This window comes from Pseudophryne corroboree, chromosome 5 (assembly GCF_028390025.1).
Source record: "Pseudophryne corroboree isolate aPseCor3 chromosome 5, aPseCor3.hap2, whole genome shotgun sequence".
NCBI lineage: Eukaryota > Metazoa > Chordata > Amphibia > Anura > Myobatrachidae > Pseudophryne > Pseudophryne corroboree.
This window is the reverse complement of record NC_086448.1, coordinates 737,696,922-737,720,682: the sequence shown is the minus strand read 5'-3', so window position 1 is coordinate 737,720,682 and position 23,761 is coordinate 737,696,922. Positions and strand designations below refer to the sequence as shown.

Below are 23,761 nucleotides of genomic sequence, written 5' to 3'. Positions count from 1 at the left end.
TGCAAAATGTAAGGCACACATAGTGGCTCTACAGGAGACTCACTTCCTGTCTCTATCTCCACCTTCCCTCATGGACAAAAAATTCCCCACCTGCTATATGTCCAATGGTCCTAAGAAAAAAGCGGGAGTAGCTTTTTTATTTTCTAATATATGCGATTTTTCTCTAGAACATCATATTTCAGACCAGGAGGGTAGATACCTCATCCTGACTGGTAAACTAGAGGACAAGCCAGTCACCTTGGCTACACTGTATGCACCTAACACCAAACAAATTTCCTTCTTTAGGAAATTATTTAAGACCCTTCTGACGCACCATTCGGGTGATCTGTTATTGTTAGGGGATTTTAACATGGTCCCTGACCCTACAGTAGATAGATCCTCGACCCGTTCTGTCTCCAGTGAAAGCCCGCTTTGAGATCTTTCCCATTCCTTCCGGAATATTTTACACGAGTATGACCTCTACGATGTCTGGAGGGCCAAAAACCCGGCCTGTAGGGACTACTCGTTTTTCTCCCCGGTACATGGTTCTTTCTCTAGAATCGACCTAGCAGTATCAGATAAATGGACCCTACAGCAGGTGTCGAAAGCTTCTATCCTGCCAGTATCATGGTCTGATCATTCTGCCCTCTCTATTCATTGGAACCTTCGACGCACTAGGACTTCACCTACCCTATGGCGTCTTGGAGACTATCTCCTCAGGAATGCAGAAGCTAAACGATCTATAACGTAGGCCTTATCCCTATATATCGATACTAATACCCCAGCTGACACGTCCATATTTACGCACTGGTGTGCCCTCAAAATGGTGGTTCGGGGAGCAGCAATTCAGGCAGCTGCATATATTTGTAGAACTTCCCGTGACCAACAGGTAGAGCTTGAAGCCCGCCTTAAAGATTTAGAAAACCAACTTAAGACGAGCACGTCTAATAAGAAAATATATCGTGACCTAATTCGTATCAGAGATTAGATAAATAAATTGGCCCTAACTGAAGTCCACAAAAATCTCTTCCGATTACGACAAAAGTTCTATATGCAGGGGGATAGGGCTGGTAGAATGCTTGCCCGCAAGCTGAGGGGGAAGACCGCTAAGGAAAGGGTGAAATCTATTATCGATTTAAATAACATTAAAATAACAGACCCGTCTGCAATTGCTGACACCTTTGCCACATACTACTCCACCCTCTATAACTTGAAAGAAGACTCATCTATCCCACAACCCACACCAGTGTGTATGTGTCCAGACCCCCAGCCACCAGTGTGTGTGTGTCCAGCCCACCAGTCACTAGTGTGTATGTGTCCAGCCCACCAGCCACCAGTGTGTATGTGTCCAGCCCCCCAACTACCAGTCTGTATGTGTCCTGCCCCCCAGCTACCAGTCTGTATGTGTCCTGCCCCCCAGCTACCAGTGTGTATGTTTCCAGCCCCCCAGCCAGCCAGCAGTGTGTATGTGTCCAGCCCCCCAGCCACCAGTGTGTATGTCTCCATCCCCCCAGCCACCAGTGTGTATGTCTCCAGCCCCCCAGCCACCAGTGTGTATATGTCCAGCCCCCCAGTCACCGGTGTGTATGTCTCCAGCCCCCCAGTCACCGGTGTGTATGTCTCCAGCCCCCCAGCCACCGGTGTGTATGTCTCCAGCCCCCCAGTCACCGGTGTGTATGTCTCCAGCCCCCCAGTCACCGGTGTGTATGTCTCCAGCCCCCCAGTCACCGGTGTGTATGTCTCCAGCCCCCCAGCCATCAGTGTGTATGTCTCCAGCCCCACAGCCACCAGTGTGTATATGTCCAGCCCCCCAGCCACCAGTGTGTATATGTCCAGCCCCCCAGCCACCAGTGTGTATGTCTCCAGCCCCCCAGCCACCAGTGTGTATGTCTCCAGCCCCCCAGCCACCAGTGTGTATGTCTCCAGCCCCCCAGCCACCAGTGGGTATGTCTCCAGCCCCCCAGTCACCGGTGTGTATGTCTCCAGCCCCCAGACACCGGTGTGTATGTCTCCAGCCCCTCAGCCATATGTCTCCAGCCCCCCAGCCACCGGTGTGTATGTCTCCAGCCCCCCAGCCACCGGTGTGTATGTCTCCAGCCCCCCAGCCACCAGTGTGTATGTCTCCAGCCCCCCAGCCACCGGTGTGTATGTCTCCAGCCCCCCAGTCACCGGTGTGTATGTCTCCAGCCCCCCAGCCACCAGTGTGTATGTCTCCAGCCCCCCAGCCATCAGTGTGTATGTCTCCAGCCCCCCAGTCACCGGTGTGTATGTCTCCAGCCCCCAGACACCGGTGTGTATGTCTCCAGCCCCCCAGCCATATGTCTCCAGCCCCCCAGCCACCGGTGTGTATGTCTCCAGCCCCCCAGCCACCGGTGTGTATGTCTCCAGCCCCCCAGCCACCAGTGTGTATGTCTCCAGCCCCCCAGCCACCAGTGTGTATGTCTCCAGCCCCCCAGCCACCAGTGTGTATGTCTCCAGCCCCCCAGCCACCAGTGTGTATGTCTCCAGCCCCCCAGCCATCAGTGTGTATGTCTCCAGCCCCCCAGTCACCGGTGTGTATGTCTCCAGCCCCCAGACACCGGTGTGTATGTCTCCAGCCCCCCAGCCATATGTCTCCAGCCCCCCAGCCACCGGTGTGTATGTCTCCAGCCCCCCAGCCACCGGTGTGTATGTCTCCAGCCCCCCAGCCACCAGTGTGTATGTCTCCAGCCCCCCAGTCACCGGTGTGTATGTCTCCAGCCCCCCAGTCACCGGTGTGTATGTCTCCAGCCCCCCAGTCACCGGTGTGTATGTCTCCAGCCCCCCAGTCACCGGTGTGTATGTCTCCAGCCCCCCAGCCACCAGTGTGTATGTCTCCTGCCCCCCAGCCACCAGTGTGTATGTCTCCAGCCCCCCAGCCACCAGTGGGTATGTCTCCAGCCCCCCAGCCACCAGTGTGTATGTGTCCAGACCCCCAGCCACCAGTGTGTATGTGTCCAGACCCCCAGCCACCAGTGTGTGTGTGTCCAGCCCACCAGTCACTAGTGTGTATGTGTCCAGCCCACCAGCCACCAGTGTGTATGTGTCCAGCCCCCCAGCTACCAGTCTGTATGTGTCCTGCCCCCCAGCTACCAGTGTGTATGTTTCCAGCCCCCCAGCCAGCCAGCAGTGTGTGTCCAGCCCCCCAGCCACCAGTGTGTATGTCTCCAGCCCCCCAGCCACCAGTGTGTATATGTCCAGCCTCCCAGCCACCATTGTGTATGTGTCCAGACCCCCAGCCACCAGTGTGTATGTCTCCAGCCCCCCAGCCACCAGTGTGTATATGTCCAGCCCCCCAGCCACCAGTGTGTATGTGTCCAGACCCCCAGCCACCAGTGTGTATGTGTCCAGACCCCCAGCCACCAGTGTGTATGTCTCCATCCCCCCAGCCACCAGTGTGTATGTCTCCAGCCCCCCAGCCACCAGTGTGTATGTCTCCAGCCCCCCAGCCATCAGTGTGTATGTCTCCAGCCCCCCAGCCACCAGTGTGTATATGTCCAGCCCCCCAGCCACCAGTGTGTATGTCTCCAGCCCCCCAGCCACCAGTGTGTATGTCTCCAGCCCCCCAGCCACCAGTGTGTATGTCTCCAGCCCCCCAGCCACCAGAGGGTATGTCTCCAGCCCCCCAGTCACCGGTGTGTATGTCTCCAGCCCCCCAGCCACTGGTGTGTATGTCTCCAGCCCCCCAGCCACCGGTGTGTATGTCTCCAGCCCCCCAGCCACCGGTGTGTATGTCTCCAGCCCCCCAGTCACCGGTGTGTATGTCTCCAGCCCCCCAGTCACCGGTGTGTATGTCTCCAGCCCCCCAGTCACCGGTGTGTATGTCTCCAGCCCCCCAGCCACCAGTGTGTATGTCTCCTGCCCCCCAGCCACCAGTGTGTATGTCTCCAGCCCCCCAGCCACCAGTGGGTATGTCTCCAGCCCCCCAGCCACCAGTGTGTATGTGTCCAGACCCCCAGCCACCAGTGTGTATGTGTCCAGACCCCCAGCCACCAGTGTGTGTGTGTGTCCAGCCCACCAGTCACTAGTGTGTATGTGTCCAGCCCACCAGCCACCAGTGTGTATGTGTCCAGCCCCCCAACTACCAGTCTGTATGTGTCCTGCCCCCCAGCTACCAGTCTGTATGTGTCCTGCCCCCCAGCTACCAGTCTGTATGTGTCCTGCCCCCCAGCTACCAGTGTGTATGTTTCCAGCCCCCCAGCCAGCCAGCAGTGTGTATGTGTCCAGCCCCCCAGCCACCAGTGTGTATGTCTCCATCCCCCCAGCCACCAGTGTGTATGTCTCCAGCCCCCCAGCCACCAGTGTGTATATGTCCAGCCCCCCAGCCACCAGTGTGTATGTCTCCAGCCCCCCAGCCACCAGTGGGTATGTCTCCAGCCCCCCCAGTCACCGGTGTGTATGTCTCCAGCCCCCAGACACCGGTGTGTATGTCTCCAGCCCCCCAGCCATATGTCTCCAGCCCCCCAGCCACCGGTGTGTATGTCTCCAGCCCCCCAGCCACCAGTGTGTATGTCTCCAGCCCCCCAGCCACCAGTGTGTATGTCTCCAGCCCCTTAGCCACCAGTGTGTATGTCTCCAGCCCCTTAGCCACCAGTGTGTATGTCTCCAGCCCCCCAGCCACCAGTGTGTATGTCTCCATCACCCCAGCCACCAGTGTGTATGTCTCCAGCCCCCCAGCCACCAGTGTGTATGTCTCCAGCCCCCCAGCCACCAGTGTGTATGTCTCCAGCCCCCCAGCCACCAGTGGGTATGTCTCCAGCCCCCCAGTCACCGGTGTGTATGTCTCCAGCCCCCCAGCCATCGGTGTGTATGTCTCCAGCCCCCCAGCCACCGGTGTGTATGTCTCCAGCCCCCCAGCCACCGGTGTGTATGTCTCCAGCCCCCCAGCCACCGGTGTGTATGTCTCCAGCCCCCCAGCCACCGGTGTGTATGTCTCCAGCCCCCCAGCCACCGGTGTGTATGTCTCCAGCCCCCCAGCCACCGGTGTGTATGTCTCCAGCCCCCCAGCCACCGGTGTGTATGTCTCCAGCCCCCCAGCCACCGGTGTGTATGTCTCCAGCCCCCCAGTCACCGGTGTGTATGTCTCCAGCCCCCCAGTCACCGGTGTGTATGTCTCCAGCCCCCCAGCCACCAGTGTGTATGTCTCCTGCCCCCCAGCCACCAGTGTGTATGTCTCCAGCCCCCCAGCCACCAGTGGGTATGTCTCCAGCCCCCCAGCCACCAGTGTGTATGTGTCCAGACCCCCAGCCACCAGTGTGTATGTGTCCAGACCCCCAGCCACCAGTGTGTGTGTGTCCAGCCCACCAGTCACTAGTGTGTATGTGTCCAGCCCACCAGCCACCAGTGTGTATGTGTCCAGCCCCCCAGCTACCAGTCTGTATGTGTCCTGCCCCCCAGCTACCAGTCTGTATGTGTCCTGCCCCCCAGCTACCAGTGTGTATGTTTCCAGCCCCCCAGCCAGCCAGCAGTGTGTATGTGTCCAGCCCCCCAGCCACCAGTGTGTATGTCTCCATCCCCCCAGCCACCAGTGTGTATGTCTCCAGCCCCCCAGCCACCAGTGTGTATATGTCCAGCCCCCCAGCCACCAGTGTGTATGTCTCCAGCCCCCCAGCCACCAGTGGGTATGTCTCCAGCCCCCCAGTCACCGGTGTGTATGTCTCCAGCCCCCAGACACCGGTGTGTATGTCTCCAGCCCCCCAGCCATATGTCTCCAGCCCCCCAGCCACCGGTGTGTATGTCTCCAGCCCCCCAGCCACCAGTGTGTATGTCTCCAGCCCCCCAGCCACCAGTGTGTATGTCTCCAGCCCCTTAGCCACCAGTGTGTATGTCTCCAGCCCCCCAGCCACCAGTGAGTATGTCTCCAGCCCCCCAGCCACCAGTGTGTATGTCTCCAGCCCCCCAGCCACCAGTGTGTATGTCTCCAGCCCCCCAGCCACCAGTGTGTATGTCTCCAGCCCCCCAGCCACCAGTGGGTATGTCTCCAGCCCCCCAGCCACCAGTGGGTATGTCTCCAGCCCCCCAGTCACCGGTGTGTATGTCTCCAGCCCCCAGACACCGGTGTGTATGTCTCCAGCCCCCCAGCCATATGTCTCCAGCCCCCCAGCCACCGGTGTGTATGTCTCCAGCCCCCCAGCCACCGGTGTGTATGTCTCCAGCCCCCCAGCCACCGGTGTGTATGTCTCCAGCCCCCCAGCCACCGGTGTGTATGTCTCCAGCCCCCCAGCCACCGGTGTGTATGTCTCCAGCCCCCCAGTCACCGGTGTGTATGTCTCCAGCCCCCCAGCCACCAGTGTGTATGTCTCCTGCCCCCCAGCCACCAGTGTGTATGTCTCCAGCCCCCCAGCCACCAGTGGGTATGTCTCCAGCCCCCCAGCCACCAGTGTGTATGTGTCCAGACCCCCAGCCACCAGTGTGTATGTGTCCAGACCCCCAGCCACCAGTGTGTGTGTGTCCAGCCCACCAGTCACTAGTGTGTATGTGTCCAGCCCACCAGCCACCAGTGTGTATGTGTCCAGCCCCCCAACTACCAGTCTGTATGTGTCCTGCCCCCCAGCTACCAGTCTGTATGTGTCCTGCCCCCCAGCTACCAGTGTGTATGTTTCCAGCCCCCCAGCCAGCCAGCAGTGTGTATGTGTCCAGCCCCCCAGCCACCAGTGTGTATGTCTCCATCCCCCCAGCCACCAGTGTGTATGTCTCCAGCCCCCCAGCCACCAGTGTGTATATGTCCAGCCCCCCAGCCACCAGTGTGTATGTCTCCAGCCCCCCAGCCACCAGTGGGTATGTCTCCAGCCCCCCAGTCACCGGTGTGTATGTCTCCAGCCCCCAGACACCGGTGTGTATGTCTCCAGCCCCCCAGCCATATGTCTCCAGCCCCCCAGCCACCGGTGTGTATGTCTCCAGCCCCCCAGCCACCAGTGTGTATGTCTCCAGCCCCCCAGCCACCAGTGTGTATGTCTCCAGCCCCCCAGCCACCAGTGTGTATGTCTCCAGCCCCTTAGCCACCAGTGTGTATGTCTCCAGCCCCTTAGCCACCAGTGTGTATGTCTCCAGCCCCCCAGCCACCAGTGTGTATGTCTCCAGCACCCCAGCCACCAGTGTGTATGTCTCCAGCCCCCCAGCCACCAGTGTGTATGTCTCCAGCCCCCCAGCCACCAGTGTGTATGTCTCCAGCCCCCCAGCCACCAGTGTGTATGTCTCCAGCCCCCCAGCCACCAGCGGGTATGTCTCCAGCCCCCCAGCCACCAGTGGGTATGTCTCCAGCCCCCCAGTCACCGGTGTGTATGTCTCCAGCCCCCAGACACCGGTGTGTATGTCTCCAGCCCCCCAGCCATATGTCTCCAGCCCCCCAGCCACCGGTGTGTATGTCTCCAGCCCCCCAGCCACCGGTGTGTATGTCTCCAGCCCCCCAGCCACCGGTGTGTATGTCTCCAGCCCCCCAGCCACCGGTGTGTATGTCTCCAGCCCCCCAGCCACCGGTGTGTATGTCTCCAGCCCCCCAGCCACCGGTGTGTATGTCTCCAGCCCCCCAGCCACCGGTGTGTATGTCTCCAGCCCCCCAGTCACCGGTGTGTATGTCTCCAGCCCCCCAGTCACCGGTGTGTATGTCTCCAGCCCCCCAGTCACCGGTGTGTATGTCTCCAGCCCCCCAGCCACCAGTGTGTATGTCTCCTGCCCCCCAGCCACCAGTGTGTATGTCTCCAGCCCCCCAGCCACCAGTGGGTATGTGTCCAGCCCCCCAGCCACCAGTGTGTGTGTCCAGACCCCCAGCCACCAGTGTGTATGTGTCCAGACCCCCAGCCACCAGTGTGTGTGTGTCCAGCCCACCAGTCACTAGTGTGTATGTGTCCAGCCCACCAGCGTGTATGTGTCCAGCCCCCCAGCTACCAGTCTGTATGTGTCCTGCCCCCCAGCTACCAGTCTGTATGTGTCCTGCCCCCCAGCTACCAGTGTGTATGTTTCCAGCCCCCCAGCCAGCCAGCAGTATGTATGTGTCCAGCCCCCCAGCAGTGTGTATGTCTCCATCCCCCCAGCCACCAGTGTGTATGTCTCCAGCCCCCCAGCCACCAGTGTGTATATGTCCAGCCCCCCAGCCACCAGTGTGTATGTCTCCAGCCCCCCAGCCACCAGTGGGTATGTCTCCAGCCCCCCAGTCACCGGTGTGTATGTCTCCAGCCCCCAGACACCGGTGTGTATGTCTCCAGCCCCCCAGCCATATGTCTCCAGCCCCCCAGCCACCGGTGTGTATGTCTCCAGCCCCCCAGCCACCAGTGTGTATGTCTCCAGCCCCCCAGCCACCAGTGTGTATGTCTCCAGCCCCTTAGCCACCAGTGTGTATGTCTCCAGCCCCTTAGCCACCAGTGTGTATGTCTCCAGCCCCCCAGCCACCAGTGTGTATGTCTCCAGCCCCCCAGCCACCAGTGTGTATGTCTCCAGCCCCCCAGCCACCAGTGTGTATGTCTCCAGCCCCCCAGCCACCAGTGTGTATGTCTCCAGCCCCCCAGCCACCAGTGGGTATGTCTCCAGCCCCCCAGCCACCAGTGGGTATGTCTCCAGCCCCCCAGTCACCGGTGTGTATGTCTCCAGCCCCCAGACACCGGTGTGTATGTCTCCAGCCCCCAGACACCGGTGTGTATGTCTCCAGCCCCCCAGCCATATGTCTCCAGCCCCCCAGCCACCGGTGTGTATGTCTCCAGCCCCCCAGCCACCGGTGTGTATGTCTCCAGCCCCCCAGCCACCGGTGTGTATGTCTCCAGCCCCCCAGCCACCGGTGTGTATGTCTCCAGCCCCCCAGCCACCGGTGTGTATGTCTCCAGCCCCCCAGCCACCGGTGTGTATGTCTCCAGCCCCCCAGCCACCGGTGTGTATGTCTCCAGCCCCCCAGCCACCGGTGTGTATGTCTCCAGCCCCCCAGTCACCGGTGTGTATGTCTCCAGCCCCCCAGTCACCGGTGTGTATGTCTCCAGCCCCCCAGCCACCAGTGTGTATGTCTCCTGCCCCCCAGCCACCAGTGTGTATGTCTCCAGCCCCCCAGCCACCAGTGGGTATGTCTCCAGCCCCCCAGCCACCAGTGTGTATGTGTCCAGACCCCCAGCCACCAGTGTGTATGTGTCCAGACCCCCAGCCACCAGTGTGTGTGTGTCCAGCCCACCAGTCACTAGTGTGTATGTGTCCAGCCCACCAGCCACCAGTGTGTATGTGTCCAGCCCCCCAGCTACCAGTCTGTATGTGTCCTGCCCCCCAGCTACCAGTGTGTATGTTTCCAGCCCCCCAGCCAGCCAGCAGTGTGTATGTGTCCAGCCCCCCAGCCACCAGTGTGTATGTCTCCATCCCCCCAGCCACCAGTGTGTATGTCTCCAGCCCCCCAGCCACCAGTGTGTATATGTCCAGCCCCCCAGCCACCAGTGTGTATGTGTCCAGACCCCCAGCCACCAGTGTGTATGTGTCCAGCCACCAGTGTGTATGTGTCCAGCCCCCCAGCCACCAGTGTGTATTTCTCCAGCCCCCCAGCCACCAGTGTGTATTTCTCCATCCCCCCAGCCACCAGTGTGTATGTCTCCAGCCCCCCAGCCACCAGTGTGTATGTCTCCAGCCCCCCAGCCACCAGTGTGTATGTCTCCAGCCCCCCAGCCACCAGTGTGTATGTCTCCATCCCCCCAGCCACCAGTGTGTATGTCTCCAGCCCCCCAGCCACCAGTGTGTATGTCTCCAGCCCCCCAGCCACCAGTGTGTATATGTCCAGCCCACCAGCCACCAGTGTGTATGTGTCCAGCCTCCAAGCCACCAGTGTGTATGTGTCCAGCCACCAGTGTGTATGTGTCCAGCCCCCCAACCACCAGTGTGTATGTGTCCAGCCCCGCAACCACCAGTGTGTATGTGTCCAGCCTCCCAGCCACCAGTGTGTATGTGTCCAGCCCCCCAGCCACCAGTGTGTATGTCTCCAGCCCCCCAGCCACCAGTGTGTATGTCTCCAGCCCCCCAGCCACCAGTGTGTATGTCTCCAGCCCCCCAGCCACCAGTGTGTATGTCTCCAGCCCCCCAGCCACCAGTGTGTATGTCTCCAGCCCCCCAGCCACCAGTGGGTATGTCTTCAGCGCCCCAGTCACCGGTGTGTATGTCTCCAGCCCCCCAGCCACCGGTGTGTATGTCTCCAGCCCCCCAGCCACCGGTGTGTATGTCTCCAGCCCCCCAGCCACCGGTGTGTATGTCTCCAGCCCCCCAGTCACCGGTGTGTATGTCTCCAGCCCCCCAGCCACCAGTGTGTATGTCTCCTGCCCCCCAGCCACCAGTGTGTATGTCTCCAGCCCCCCAGCCACCAGTAGGTATGTCTCCAGCCCCCCAGCCACCAGTGTGTATGTGTCCAGACCCTAGCCACCAGTGTGTATGTGTCCAGCCCCCCAGCCACCAGTGTGTATGCCTCCTGCCCCCCAGCCACCAGTGTGTATTTCTCCAGCCCACCAGCCACCAGTGTGCATGCCTCCATGTACTTCCCCCTGGCCACAGTGCATATGTTTCCATGCCCCCAACTCACCAATGTGTGAGTTGCCCCCCTCGTCACCAGTGTATATTTCCCTTCCGGCCACAGTGTTCTAGGAAGCTAGGGGCGCCAAACTGAGATTATATCTTGCCCCTACACCCCTTCCCTCCCGCCCCAACCAAACCCAACCTAAAACAGCCAGGAGAGGGCAGCATCACGCAGACCAATGGAGTGAAGGATTTGCTGCAGGAGAGGGTGGTCCACATTAGGGTTACCATTAGGTATAAAATATATTGTCGACATGTTCCATATAATGACCATGTTGACATTCTCATGTTGAGCTAATACAGGTTGACCATCTCAGAAGACTGATCTGTGGGGTTGTTTTATCAATACATCAGCAACAATGGGGGTCATTCCGAGTTGTTCGCTCGCAAGTGAATTTTAGCAGATTTGCTCATGCTAAGCCGCCGCCTACTGGGAGTGAATCTTAGCATCTTAAAATTGCGAACGATGTATTCGCAATATTGCGATTACACACCTCGTAGCAGTTTCTGAGTAGCTTCAGACTTACTCGGCATCTGCGATCATTTCACTGCTTGTCGTTCCTGGTTTGACGTCACAAACACACCCAGCGTTCGCCCAGACACTCCCCCGTTTCTCCAGCCACTCCTGCGTTTTTTCCGGAAACGGTAGCGTTTTTTCCCACACGCCCATAAAACGGCCTGTTTCCGCCCAGTAACACCCATTTCCTGTCAATCACATTACGATCGCCAGAACGAAGAAAATGTCGTGAGTAAAATTCCTAAGTGCATAGCAAATTTACTTGGCGCAGTCGCAGTGCGGACATTGCGCATGCGCATTAAGCGGAAAATCGCTGCGATGCGAAGATTTTTACCGAGCGAACAACTCGGAATGACCCCCAATATACCAGTCAGTAAGTAACACTATACAGTATAAAAGCTAGAAATGTTCTATATTAGCACTTACCAAATACATCCGCTGGTATTTCACTGATCTTGTTCCCAAACATGTGCAGCGTCCGCAGGGAATGTAGATGCTTCAGCTCTTCTGGGACCTTCATAAAGTTGTTGTTCCCCAAGTTTAAGACTGTCAGCTGTGAATAGATATTGTGTTATCAGATAACAGCAACACCAGCAATAACCCTAGTAAGAAGTTACACGTTTATACAGACATCCTTAAAAACGGGATGCAGATAATTTACCGGCTGTCGGGATCCCGACGTTCAGGATACCGACAGCGGAATCCCGACAGCCGGGGAAATGCCGGCAGTCGGAATGCCAACCAATTCTCCTTATTCCCACTCGGGTGGTGTTCCACACCACCACCCGAAGGGGAATATAATAGTGTGGCAAGAGAAGCTCTCCACCGGGCCCAAAGCATGGCGGTGCTCGCCTCAGGGAGACCGGCTGTCAAGATTCCGGTGTCGGTCTCCTAACCACCAGGATCCCGACCGCCAGTATTCCATACCAGATCCCTTAAAAACATAGATTTAGCATTAAACTATATTTACAGTTTGTGGCGGAAATTACTATATTACAGTACCAGCAGCTGGCACTAGCCTATAGACCCTGGTTATTGGGAAAGTGTGCAGTGTGGGATTGCCAGGGCACATGACTACTGTATATTACAGTACCAGCAGCTGGCACTGGCCTATAGCCCCTTGTTATCAGGTAAGAGTGCAGTGTGGGATAGCCAGGGCACATGACTATATTATAGTACCAGCTGCTGGTACTAGCCTATAGACCCTTGTTATTGGGTAAGTGTGCAGTGTGGGATAGCCAGGGCACATGACTACTGTATATTACAGTACCAGCAGCTGGCACTGGCCTATAGCCCCTTGTTATCAGGTAAGAGTGCAGTGTGGGATAGCCAGGGCACATGACTACTGTATATTACAGTACCAGCAGCTGACACTGGCCTATAGCCCCTTGTTATCAGGTAAGTGTGCAGTGTGGGATAGCCAGGGCACATGACTACTGTATATTACAGTACCAGCAGCTGGCACTGGCCTATAGCCCCTTGTTATCAGGTAAGAGTGCAGTGTGGGATAGCCAGGGCACATGACTACTGTATATTACAGTACCAGCAGCTGGCACTGGCCTATAGCCCCTTGTTATCAGGTAAGTGTGCAGTGTGGGATAGCCAGGGCACACGACTGCTGTATATTACAGTACCAGCAGCAGGCACTGGCCTATAGCCCCTTGTTATCAGGTAAGTGTGCAGTGTGAGATAGCCAGGGCACATGACTATATTATAGTACCAGCTGCTGGTACTAGCCTATAGACCCTTGTTATTGGGTAAGTGTGCAGTGTGGGATAGCCAGGGCACACGACTGCTGTATATTACAGTACCAGCAGCAGGCACTGGCCTATAGCCCCTTGTTATCAGGTAAGTGTGCAGTGTGAGATAGCCAGGGCACATGACTACTGTATATTACAGTACCAGCAGCTGGCACTGGCCTATAGACCCTTGTTATTGGGAAAGTGTGCAGTGTGGGATTGCCAGGGCACATGACTGCTGTATATTACAGTACCAGCAGCTGGCACTGGCCTATAGCCCCTTGTTATCAGGTAAGTGTGCAGTGTGGGATAGCCAGGGCACATGACTACTGTATATTACAGTACCAGCAGCAGGCACTGGCCTATAGCCCCTTGTTATCAGGTAAATGTGCAGTGTGAGATAGCCAGGGCACATGACTATATTACAGTACCAGCAGCAGGCACTGGCCTATAGCCCCTTGTTATCAGGTAAGTGTGCAGTGTGAGATAGCCAGGGCACATGACTATATTATAGTACCAGCTGCTGGTACTAGCCTATAGACCCTTGTTATTGGGTAAGTGTGCAGTGTGGGATAGCCAGGGCACATGACTACTGTATATTACAGTACCAGCAGCTGGCACTGGCCTATAGACCCTTGTTGCTAGGTAAGTGTGCAGTGTGGGATAGCTAAGGCACATGACTATATTATAGTACCAGCAGCTGGCAATAGCCTATAGCCCCTTGTTATCAGGTAAGTGTGCAGTGTGGGATAGCCAGGGCACATATATATTACATTACCAGCAGCTGGTATAACTTATAGACCCTTGTTGCTGGGTAGGTGTGAAGTGTGGGATAGCTAGGGCACATGAAAATATTACAGTAACAGCATCTGGCACTAGCCCCTTGTTGCTGGGTAAGTGTGGTATAGCTAAGGCAAAGTACCAGCAGCCGCATAACAGAGATCCCCCTTACGTTGCTCAGTGCTGCCACCTCTGCGGGCAGTTGGCACAGCAAGTTATTCTTCAGCTGTAGGGCAGTTAGCTGGATGAGCTGACCCACAGCCCCGGGAACCCGCTGCAGCTTCTTCCCGCTCAGGTTCAGGCTCCTGGCCTTACCCCGGAGAGCCCGCAGTACTAAGACATCAGCCATGTGCCCCGGCTGCACTCTTTTCTCTCCCCAGCACGCCGGTGCAGGAGCAGGACGCGGAGCCGGTCACCATAGCGATGGCGTAGGGCGCGTAATGCGCCAGTGCGGCCATCTCAAGTACTGGCAAATGCCCTTAACTACGTCCACGTTACAAATACCCACGTACTATAATATTCATGCAGTAACTTTTATTAATAGTTTTGAAAGAACCATTATTTGTTATCACAGAACGTTGCTGAAAATGTATAAATAGAATGCAAAACCTGTTACTCGGTGGGTGCCTGCCACCGCAAAGTATGAATCCCTTGTCTGACTCTTAAGTCTTAACAGGGGATAACACTGGTTTCCACAGGGGTGACTGGCTGCATTACCTGTCAGGCAGCAAATTAGAGCGCGAGAGCTGCATTCTGATTGGCTTCCACACTGTCATTGCAGGCATATTCTGGAACTGTACAGGTTAATCCAACAATAAAAAATGGTTATTCCAATGCATCCTGACAATTTATAGTAACAATGAAGGTTTCTACCATTATGGGCAGAATGCAGGTTAATTCTACAGACATTTTCTGGCCCTGTGTACTGGTGCTGCATAGATCAATCAAGTATAGTGAAGGTTTCTGTCCGTTTGGCAATTTACAGGTTAATTATGTTTTCACACAGGTTTTAGAGCCTCTCCTGGCTAAAGTTAATTGCATTTGTTTTCCCATCTCGGTCACATAGATGCAGACCCTCCAACATGACACGCCCACAAAATGCTGTTCCTGGACTTCTCTCTTAATTTATGATTTCCATCATCTGTGTTGAACTAGTTAAATGATAAGAAAGTGGTTTCTTCACAGGTGATTGCAATAATAAATTAAGAGGGAAGTCCAGAAACAGCATTTTGTACCTAGTGGGGCTGGTCATGTTGGAGGGTATGTAGATGCCATCTGTATTTTGGTCAGCACTGCAGTCAGTGGTTTTTTCCACCAAAGGCGGGAGGGTGTGTGATGTTTTACTGATGTTAAGAGAGTACGGTCAGTGTGCTGGGCACTGTTTCTGATGTCTCTGCCAGCATCACCAGTCTGCATCATAGCCTGTGCCACTGCCTACAGACTAAAGAGGTGCATCTTCTCCAAGGGAACCCCAGTGTGTAGGTCTTAAGTTGCCCGCAATAAGGACCTGGGGTTTATAAGTATCTAATTTCTATATCCCGGGATACACAATGGTCACTAGCTGCATAATTTACACCATACTACTTTGTACATGTGTGTCCAGTAACCATACATGGTGGGGGAAAAAAAAGTTGCTTGCCAAGTGTGTATCCCTATTATACCCATTTCACAACGCACAAATAAACCGGTTTCAACACAGTATATTGGCAGGTCGACACAGGTCGCTGTGCGGTGTGAAGAGGGACATGGATGAATTCCCGGGTCGCCTGAGCCGGTAATTCAGTACCAGTTATAAGAAGGGTTATTCCCAAGTAATTCCCGGGTCAGGCGCAGTGTGAACCGGGGCAGGCCGTCGGCGTTCACCCATTTTGGGGGCACGGTCCAGGCAACGCAGGCATGCCCAGACCATGCGGGGGGCGGGCCACGGCGGCTGTATGAGATCACACGCAGCCGCTGCGACCCGGGACAGGTAGGGACGCACCCGTGTGGCGGCGGAGGGCCAGACATACAGGACGGACTAGCCCTGTGCTGGGCTTCCCCCCGCATGTCAGGGTGGCTGATCGTAGCCGTGCAAAATTTTGCACGGCTACGATCAGGACTGAATTAGGCCCTAAGGGCAGCAAATTTGTTGGCAAATAGGCAAAACCATGGGGGTAATTCAGATCTGATCGCAGCAGCAAATTTGTTAGCTAATGGGCAAAACCATGTGCACTGCAGTGGAAGGGCAGATAAAACATTTGCAGAGAGAGAGTTAGATTTGGGTGGGTTATATTGTTTCTGTGCAGGGTAAATACTGGCTGCTTTATTTTTACACTGCAATTTAGATTTCAGTTTGAACACATCCCACCCAAATCTAACTTTCTCTGCAGATGTTATATCTGCTGGGAAAAGTGTTCTCTAATGGGCAAAACCATGTGCACTGCAGTGCACATGGTTTTGCCCATTAGAGAACAATTTTGCTGCTGTGATCAGGTCTGAATTAGGCCCTATATTAGCTAGGGAAAATGTGCATTGGTCCCCCCTATAATTGCTTTAGTCCTGTTCACATTCAGATTTTTCTCCAGGGCCAATTAAAGTTCCCAGTCTACCCCTGGATCCATAAATTATCAGACGATGGCACTGCTGCAGAAAGGGTGATTGTGCAGAACTCCAATCCTCTCATTATCTCTTATGTTTATGAATGTCAAGCTGAGGCCTCACTCCTCCAAAGAGCACAATTCTAAATGCCAAATTCTGGTAAAGGGATAAATATTGTTTGAAACTGGTAATTTCTGCATTAAAAAGGAAACCCAGTGATTTTGTGAAGGTTGGGCTGTGTAGGTGCCGGTATTTAACCACTTAACTGACGATTTATTTAGCCAAAAACCGCTCTGAAATGGTCAGGTTTTTTTATGAGTGAATTAGGTGAAGAACATGAATTTAACCCTATCCCAAATGATTTTAGTTTAAAATATAAATTATATATATACAGGTTGAGTATCCCATATCCAAATATTCCGAAATACGGAATATTCCGAAATACGGACTTTTTTGAGTGAGATAGTGAAACCTTTGTTTTTTGATGGCTCAATGTACACAAATTTTGTTTAATACACAAAGTTATTAAAAATATTGTATTAAATTACCTTCAGGCTGTGTGTATAAGGTGTATATGAAACATAAATGAATTGTGTGAATGTAGATACACTTTGTTTAATGCACAAAGTTATAAAAAATATTGGCTAAAATGACCTTCAGGCTGTGTGTATAAGGTGTATATGAAACATAAATGCATTCTGTGCTTAGACTTATAGGCCCTACACATTTGCCGATATTCTGAAAGATATGAACGATCTCGTTCATAAATGAACGAGAACTCGTTCATATCTTTCAGTGTGGAGACTCCAGCGATGAACGATGCGCGGCCCCGCGCTCGTTCATCGCTGATCTCCCGTCGGCTGTGCATGCAGGCCAATATGGACGATCTCGTCCATATTTGCCTGCACTTCAATGCAGCCGGGTGACGGGGGGAGTGAAGAAACTTCACTCCCCCCGTCACTGCCCCCCCCGCCGCCGGGTCGCTCGTCGGCCGTATCGGCCGTCGGGTACCTCGGCGGCGCATCGCCGAGTGTGTAGGGCCCCTTAGGTCCCATCACCTTCATATCTCATTATGGTATGCAATTATTCCAAGATACGGAAAAATCCCATATCCAAAATACCTCTGGTCCCAAGCATTTTGGATAAGGGAGACTCAACCTGTATATATATATAAATAAAAATAATCTATCTTTAATTTTTTTATTTTTTTTAAATAATTTTTTTTCCAAACAAACATGAATCGGGAACATCGCGACCATCAGCACATCAGAAACATTGCGGCTTTCATTTTGAAAGCCAGGACAGCCCCAGGTATGCAGGGGGGTGGGGAGGGGGGATGGGTAAATTAACCCTGCCAGGCCACCCCCAGACTCCCCCCTGTATACCTGGAGGCTGTCCCAGCTTTAAAATGAAAGCCGCAATGTTCCCGATGTTCCGATTGTCACGATGTTACCAATTGATGTTTGAAAAAAAAATGTAAATTTATTTAATTTTTTTTAACGAAAATCATTTGTGATAGGGTTAAATTCATGTTCTTCACCTAATTCACTCTTAAAAAAAAAAAAAAAACAATTTCGGAGCATTTTTTTGCGAAATAAATCAGTTAAGAGGTTAAAACACTCCATCTGACGTGCAGCACATCAGATAGGAAGATGTGATGAATGACCGCCCTGCAAGCGCATTCTGGCGTACACAGTCCAAGATCCGTACAATATATTGTTCCAATCCACAACGGAACGGTATATTGCTTAGCGTGTACCCAGCTTTAATCTCCAGTTTTCCCTAAATCCATTAGTGCTGGAAATAGCAGAAGCCCAATTAATTCTTCTGGGTCTCAATTTGAAAACATAAAAATAAAAAAAAATTAAATATGCATTTGCTGGCAGCTCCATAAGCCTCTACCAAGACCTATCCTGGTATACACTCCAGCAGCGGAAATCCCTAAAGCCCCTGACAGACGAGCTACGGAAACGTCAGATTCGCTACCGCTGGGGATTTCCCTTCCACCTTCAAGCCTGCTCCTCGGGGAAATGGTACACCCTGTCTTCCCACACAAGCCTCACTCCCTTCTGTTCCTCCTTGGGCCTCCCAACGCTGTCCATACCGGACTGGGAATTTCCTCTTTCAGATATACCTCCCCCTAAACGGGCTTCTAACGGGGAACCATGGCAAGAGGTTCGAAGCACTGGGAGGAGATCCCAGTCAACTACAGCCTCTTCCAAGACCACCTAGCTGTAAAAGAACTTTCTGATTGTTATTGATTTTCCCTCCAACAGAAATGTATGCGGGTAAAGTGCTGTAGGAGGGTGGTTTCCACTCTCGAGTGGGACACGACGAGGCTTCGTGTCATTTTCCAGTTGTTTAAGGAGGTCTATGATAAATAGTTAACATTCCTGCATAGGGTGACCGGCGGAGGGAGGGGGCAGCGGACCTGACTGCTGTCCCTGTCCCTCCCCTGGCCACCTACCCTTTTTACTCCTCCCCTTTTCTCCCTGTGTCAGTTAAACATGTTATTGCTGTTATTATGGTTCGGGTAGCGGTTCACCCCCATTCCCCCCTATGATACCCGCCTTTGACTATTTGTCGGTGGGGAGACTGACGGGATTACGGTTCAGTCTCTCTCCTGCGGGTCTTTTGCTGATGTTATTACATTGTTTTTGTACTCTTTTCTCTTTTTTTTCTTTTTCCATGCTTACTCTTCTTTCTCCCCCCTCCCCCTCCCTCCACTTTGAGGCTTCTAGGAACGTGTTCTACTTCATTCCACCATGAGTACCCCGGGGAAGATTAAAGTACTGTCCCTCAACGCACGTGGACTCAACTCTCCGGAGAAGAGATCCAGTCTTCTACGTCTGTTAAGGTCAGAAAAAGCAGACGTGGCATTAGTACAGAAGACCCACTTCAAGGTTGGGATCCGTAACCCCTCTATCACCAACCGCTACTTTCCAACAGCGTTCTACAGTAACACCCCTGGTAGCAAATCCAAGGGAGTGGCTATTGTTTTTTCCAGGGATTTACATGTCTCGGACGTGGGCGTACATAGGGTGGCTCCCGGAAGGCTCCTTATATTGACTTGCAAGATCTCCGAGCAAACATTCACCTTTGCAGTGATCTACGCCCCTAACCAGGCCCAACTATCCTTCTTTAATTCCTTCCTCCCGAAACTAGACTCCTTGATGCAAGGTGTTGCGGTCTTAGGTGGCGATTTCAACTGGACAATGGACCCTAATACTGATACCTCATCCCAATCCTCTAGATTTGTCGCATCTAAATACCGTCGCGTCAAACATTTAATCCACACACAACAAATGGCCGACTCCTGGAGAATCCTTAACCCCTCAGGACGGGACTACTCCTATTACTCCCATCCCCATAAGGTTTACTCCCGCATTGATTATTTATTCCTCAGTCACAGACACCTCCCGCTTCTCATAGAAGCCACTATTGGCTCGATCACATGGTCTGATCATGCCCCGGTGACCCTAACCCCGACCCTCCCACACGGATCTCGTAAACAATGGACCTGGAGACTCAATGAATCCCTCCTATATGACACATTATGTAAAGAAGCCTTAGATAAAACTCTGGAGGATTACATTGCTACTAACGTCACAGGTGATGTCTCCCATCTCACCGTTTGGGAGGCGCATAAATGTGTCCTTCGCGGGAAATTGATACAGCTAGGCACCCACAAAAAGAAACAGAGACAGTCTATGATCACAGGTCTTTTACAGAAAATTCACAATCTCGAGACATCCCACAAAGTGTCCCTGTCAGATGTAACCCTAGTAGAACTATTAGAAGCCCGCTCCCAGCTGAATAAGCTCCTCTCAAACAACATAATCCATTCCATCCACAAATGTAAACAGAAATACTACCAGTGGGGCAACAAACCGGGCCGGGTCCTAGCCCATGCGATACGAGCCCAACACTCGGCCTCTTTTATTGGCTCAGTGAAAGACGCTAGAGGGACTCCCAAATTTAAATCACCAGAGATTGGGGCCTGTTTCGCACACTTCTATTCCTTGCTCTATAATCTAGAGAACACATCCCCTGATACAGACCCCCGTCTCCTACACCAAAAAATAAGAGACTACCTGAAGTCCATCGACTACCCTGTCCTTCCATCTTCGAAGCTTAGCACATTAGAAGCCCCCTTCACTACCCAAGAGATAGACCGGGCCATCTCCTCTATGACAGCGGGGAAAAGTCCTGGACCCCATGGCTTCACTATCGCATACTATAAGGTGTTTAAAGATAGACTGATCCCTCTCCTGCTCCGTGCATTTAATTCAATCTCATCTGGCTCCCACTTTTCCCGTGACTCCCTTGAGGCCCATGTATCGGTGATACCGAAACAGGGCAAAGACCCTTCGGCATGCTCTAGCTACAGACCCATCTCCCTCCTCAATGTAGACCTGAAAATCTATGCGAAGATTTTGGCAAACAGACTTAACGTGCTGCTCCCTCTCTTAGTCCATAGCGACCAGGTGGGATTTGTGGTGGGCCGAGAGGCCAAAGACAACACCACCAAAATCCTCAATCTTATTCACCTAGCATCCCACAGTTCTACCCCCACCATCTTGCTCTCTACTGACGCCGAAAAGGCATTTGACAGGGTCAGTTGGAAATTTATGAAAATCATCTTGGAGCACATAGGCTTAGGTCCCAACGCACTCACTTGGATAATGGCCCTTTATGACTCCCCAACGGCAAGGGTGCGTGTAAACGGCACCCTGTCGGAGCCATTCATCATAGCCAACGGTACCAGGCAGGGCTGCCCACTATCTCCTTTGATTTTCGTACTATGTATTGAGGCATTGGCCAGGTCCATTCGGGCTAACCAGGCTATCAAAGGCCTCACCGTTGGCGATGATGAATACAAGCTAGCCTTATTTGCCGACGACCTCTTAGCCATAATATCTCACCCTACTGACTCCCTCCCGCACCTAATGACAGAACTAGACCTATTTGGACACCTCTCCAATTTTAAAATTAACTATAATAAATCTAGTGCTCTGAACATTTCGGCCTCTGCAGATTCCGTCACAGCCCTCAAACACTCTTTTCCTTTCTCATGGCAGCCTTCCCACATAACATACCTAGGTGTTAAGTTGAGCGCTAAAGACTCCCAATTATTCTCCCTGAACTATCTTCCACTATTGCAAACGATTCGAAATGACTACTCCAGATGGAATATGAAATTCCTTTCCTGGTTCGGGAGGATAAACGTAGTCAAGATGAACACCCTTCCTAAATTACTATATGTAATGCAGAATCTCCCCATCCAAATCCCAGAGACCTGGTTTCGTTCTATTTCATCTCTGATCCAACAATTTGTCTGGCAACGAAGGAGACCTAGGATCAGTCGCTCCCAAATATCAAAACCGATTGTAAGGGGAGGTCTCCAGCTCCCCGATATAAAAAATTATTACCAAGCCATTCATCTGAATAGAATTATAGATTGGACGAGATACCGAGAACTTAAACAATGGGTAAAGTTGGAGGGCCTGTACGTTCACCAATTTCCAGAAATATTCCCTTGGCTACCTTCCCCCCCCAAACTGCTCAGCCCTCACCCCACCATTACTCCTACACTTGCTACTTGGAAATCATTGCGAACTCAACCCTACATCTCCTCTAAATTTGGTCCCCTGACATCCTTCCTGGCCAACCCTGAATTTGCTCCGGGAATCAACCCAGCCCACTTCTCACAGTGGGCACTGTCAGGTTTGTTCAGGGTCGGCCAGATGGTATCATCAGCGGGAGTTAAGCAGTTCTCAGAGCTTAGGGCAAGATGGGACATCCCCCAACAGGACTTCTGGAAATTCCTGCAAATAAGACATTTCTTGACATCTAGCTCTAGATTACAGAAAGCCGCTAGGGAGATGACCCTCTTCGAGAAACTTTGTGTTGCCATCCAAGACCCGACTCATGCTATTTCCACTCTCTACAAGATTCTCGGTCATGCCCTACCTTCTGAAGCTCCTTCCTACGCAGTAGCCTGGGAGAGAGACCTGGGCATCTCTCTGTCGTGTAGAGATTGGGAGAAAATATGCCTAAAAACCCACACAAGCTCCGTTTGTGTCCAAATAAGAGAGACCCAATATAAAGTTATGACAAGATGGTATAGGCACCCCTCCCTGCTCCACGCTATGTATCCCGCCTCGTCGGCACTCTGTTGGCGCTGCTCCTCCCCCTCTGGCACCCTTCTACATATTTGGTGGACATGTCCACTAATACAGCCTTTTTGGCAGGAAGTTATACACACCTCCCAATCCATCCTTAAAACCCAAATCCCACATGACCCGGCATTCTGGCTAATCAACCACTCAACAATCCCGCTATCTCAACACAAACACTCCTTATTGCGACACTTAAGCAATGCAGCACGTGCTGTGATTCCAACCAGGTGGAGATCCCAAATTCCTCCCACGAAACGTACATGGTTCACTAAGTTGAACTATTTTATGAGAATGGAGGATCTGTTCCTCTCATCGACAGGCAAATCTAGTGAATTCGAAACCACATGGGCCCCTTGGTTGGAATACAAGACCTCCCAGACATACCTAGCCACTCCCTTGGAAAGCAACTGAAATTTTTCTTCGCAACAGCCCTTAACCTTATTAGTGGTAATCCCCCCCCCCCCCCCTCTCCCTCGACATTACTTCCCCCCTCTGTTCTTCTCTTACCCTTTCCCCTTCTTGTCCCACACATCTTTCTACTTCTATCTTATCGCCCTCGGGCGCCCCTATTCTTTGACTTCATTCTTTAGTCTAGTACCCTACATACTCTTGAGGGTGAGAGCATCTTCACCGAAATAGGATAAACTTATTTCATACGCCACTGAGTAAACGTCTCCCCTAACACAGCTATTCGCCATCACAGGGTTGTTTACTCTTCCCATTAACATATGTTCAATTCGACTTTTAGTTAACAAATGTGCTCTGTTGTTACTGATGTTTCTATCTGTCTGTGTTTATGGGAGAGCTCTCCCCTTATCTGTTAATGCAACTAAAACCTTCAATAAAAACCGATTATACAAAAAAAATATGCATTTGCTTTTGGAAGCTACGAGTGATACCTCTAGCGAACATATAAATGGCTGGAAAAGCACTTTGGAAGAACAGGCAGGTGCATTGTATTTTTTGTTTTCTTTTTTCATCAAACCCCATCCAAACAAAAATACAGAATTTTGGCCCTCATTCCGAGTTGTTCGCTCAGTAATTTTCTTCGCATCGCAGCGATTTTCCGCTAATTGCGCATGCGCAATGTTCGCACTGCGACAAGTAAATTTGCTATGCAGTTAGGTATTTTACTCACGGCATTACGAGGTTTTTTCTTCGTTCTGGTGATCGTAATGTGATTGACAGGAAGTGGGTGTTTCTGGGCGGAAACTGTCCGTTTTATGGGTGTGTGTGAAAAAAACGCTGCCGTTTCTGGGAAAAACGCGGGAGTGTCTGAAGAAACGGGGGAGTGTCTGGGCGAACGCTGGGTGTGTTTGTGACGTCAAACCAGGAACGAAACTGACTGAACTGATCGCAGTTGCCGAGTAAGTCTGGAGCTACTCAGAAACTGCTAAGAAGTGTCTATTCGCAATTCTGCTAATCTTTCGTTCGCAATTTTACTATGC

General features: G+C 52.8%; 1 protein-coding gene across 1 annotated transcript in view; it reads right to left on the bottom strand.

The window, feature by feature from the left end:
• Positions 1-13,988, bottom strand: part of LRRC69 (leucine rich repeat containing 69) — an 87,679-nt gene extending 73,691 nt beyond the window's left edge. The window contains exons 1-2 of the mRNA XM_063924090.1: positions 13,727-13,988; positions 11,462-11,588 (exon numbers count right to left, since the gene is read on the bottom strand). Coding sequence (XP_063780160.1) covers positions 11,462-11,588; positions 13,727-13,903 — 304 coding nt within the window. The 5' untranslated portion in view covers positions 13,904-13,988. The remainder of the gene's footprint in view (positions 1-11,461; positions 11,589-13,726) is intronic.
• Between the last annotated feature and the right edge of the window lie 9,773 nt (positions 13,989-23,761).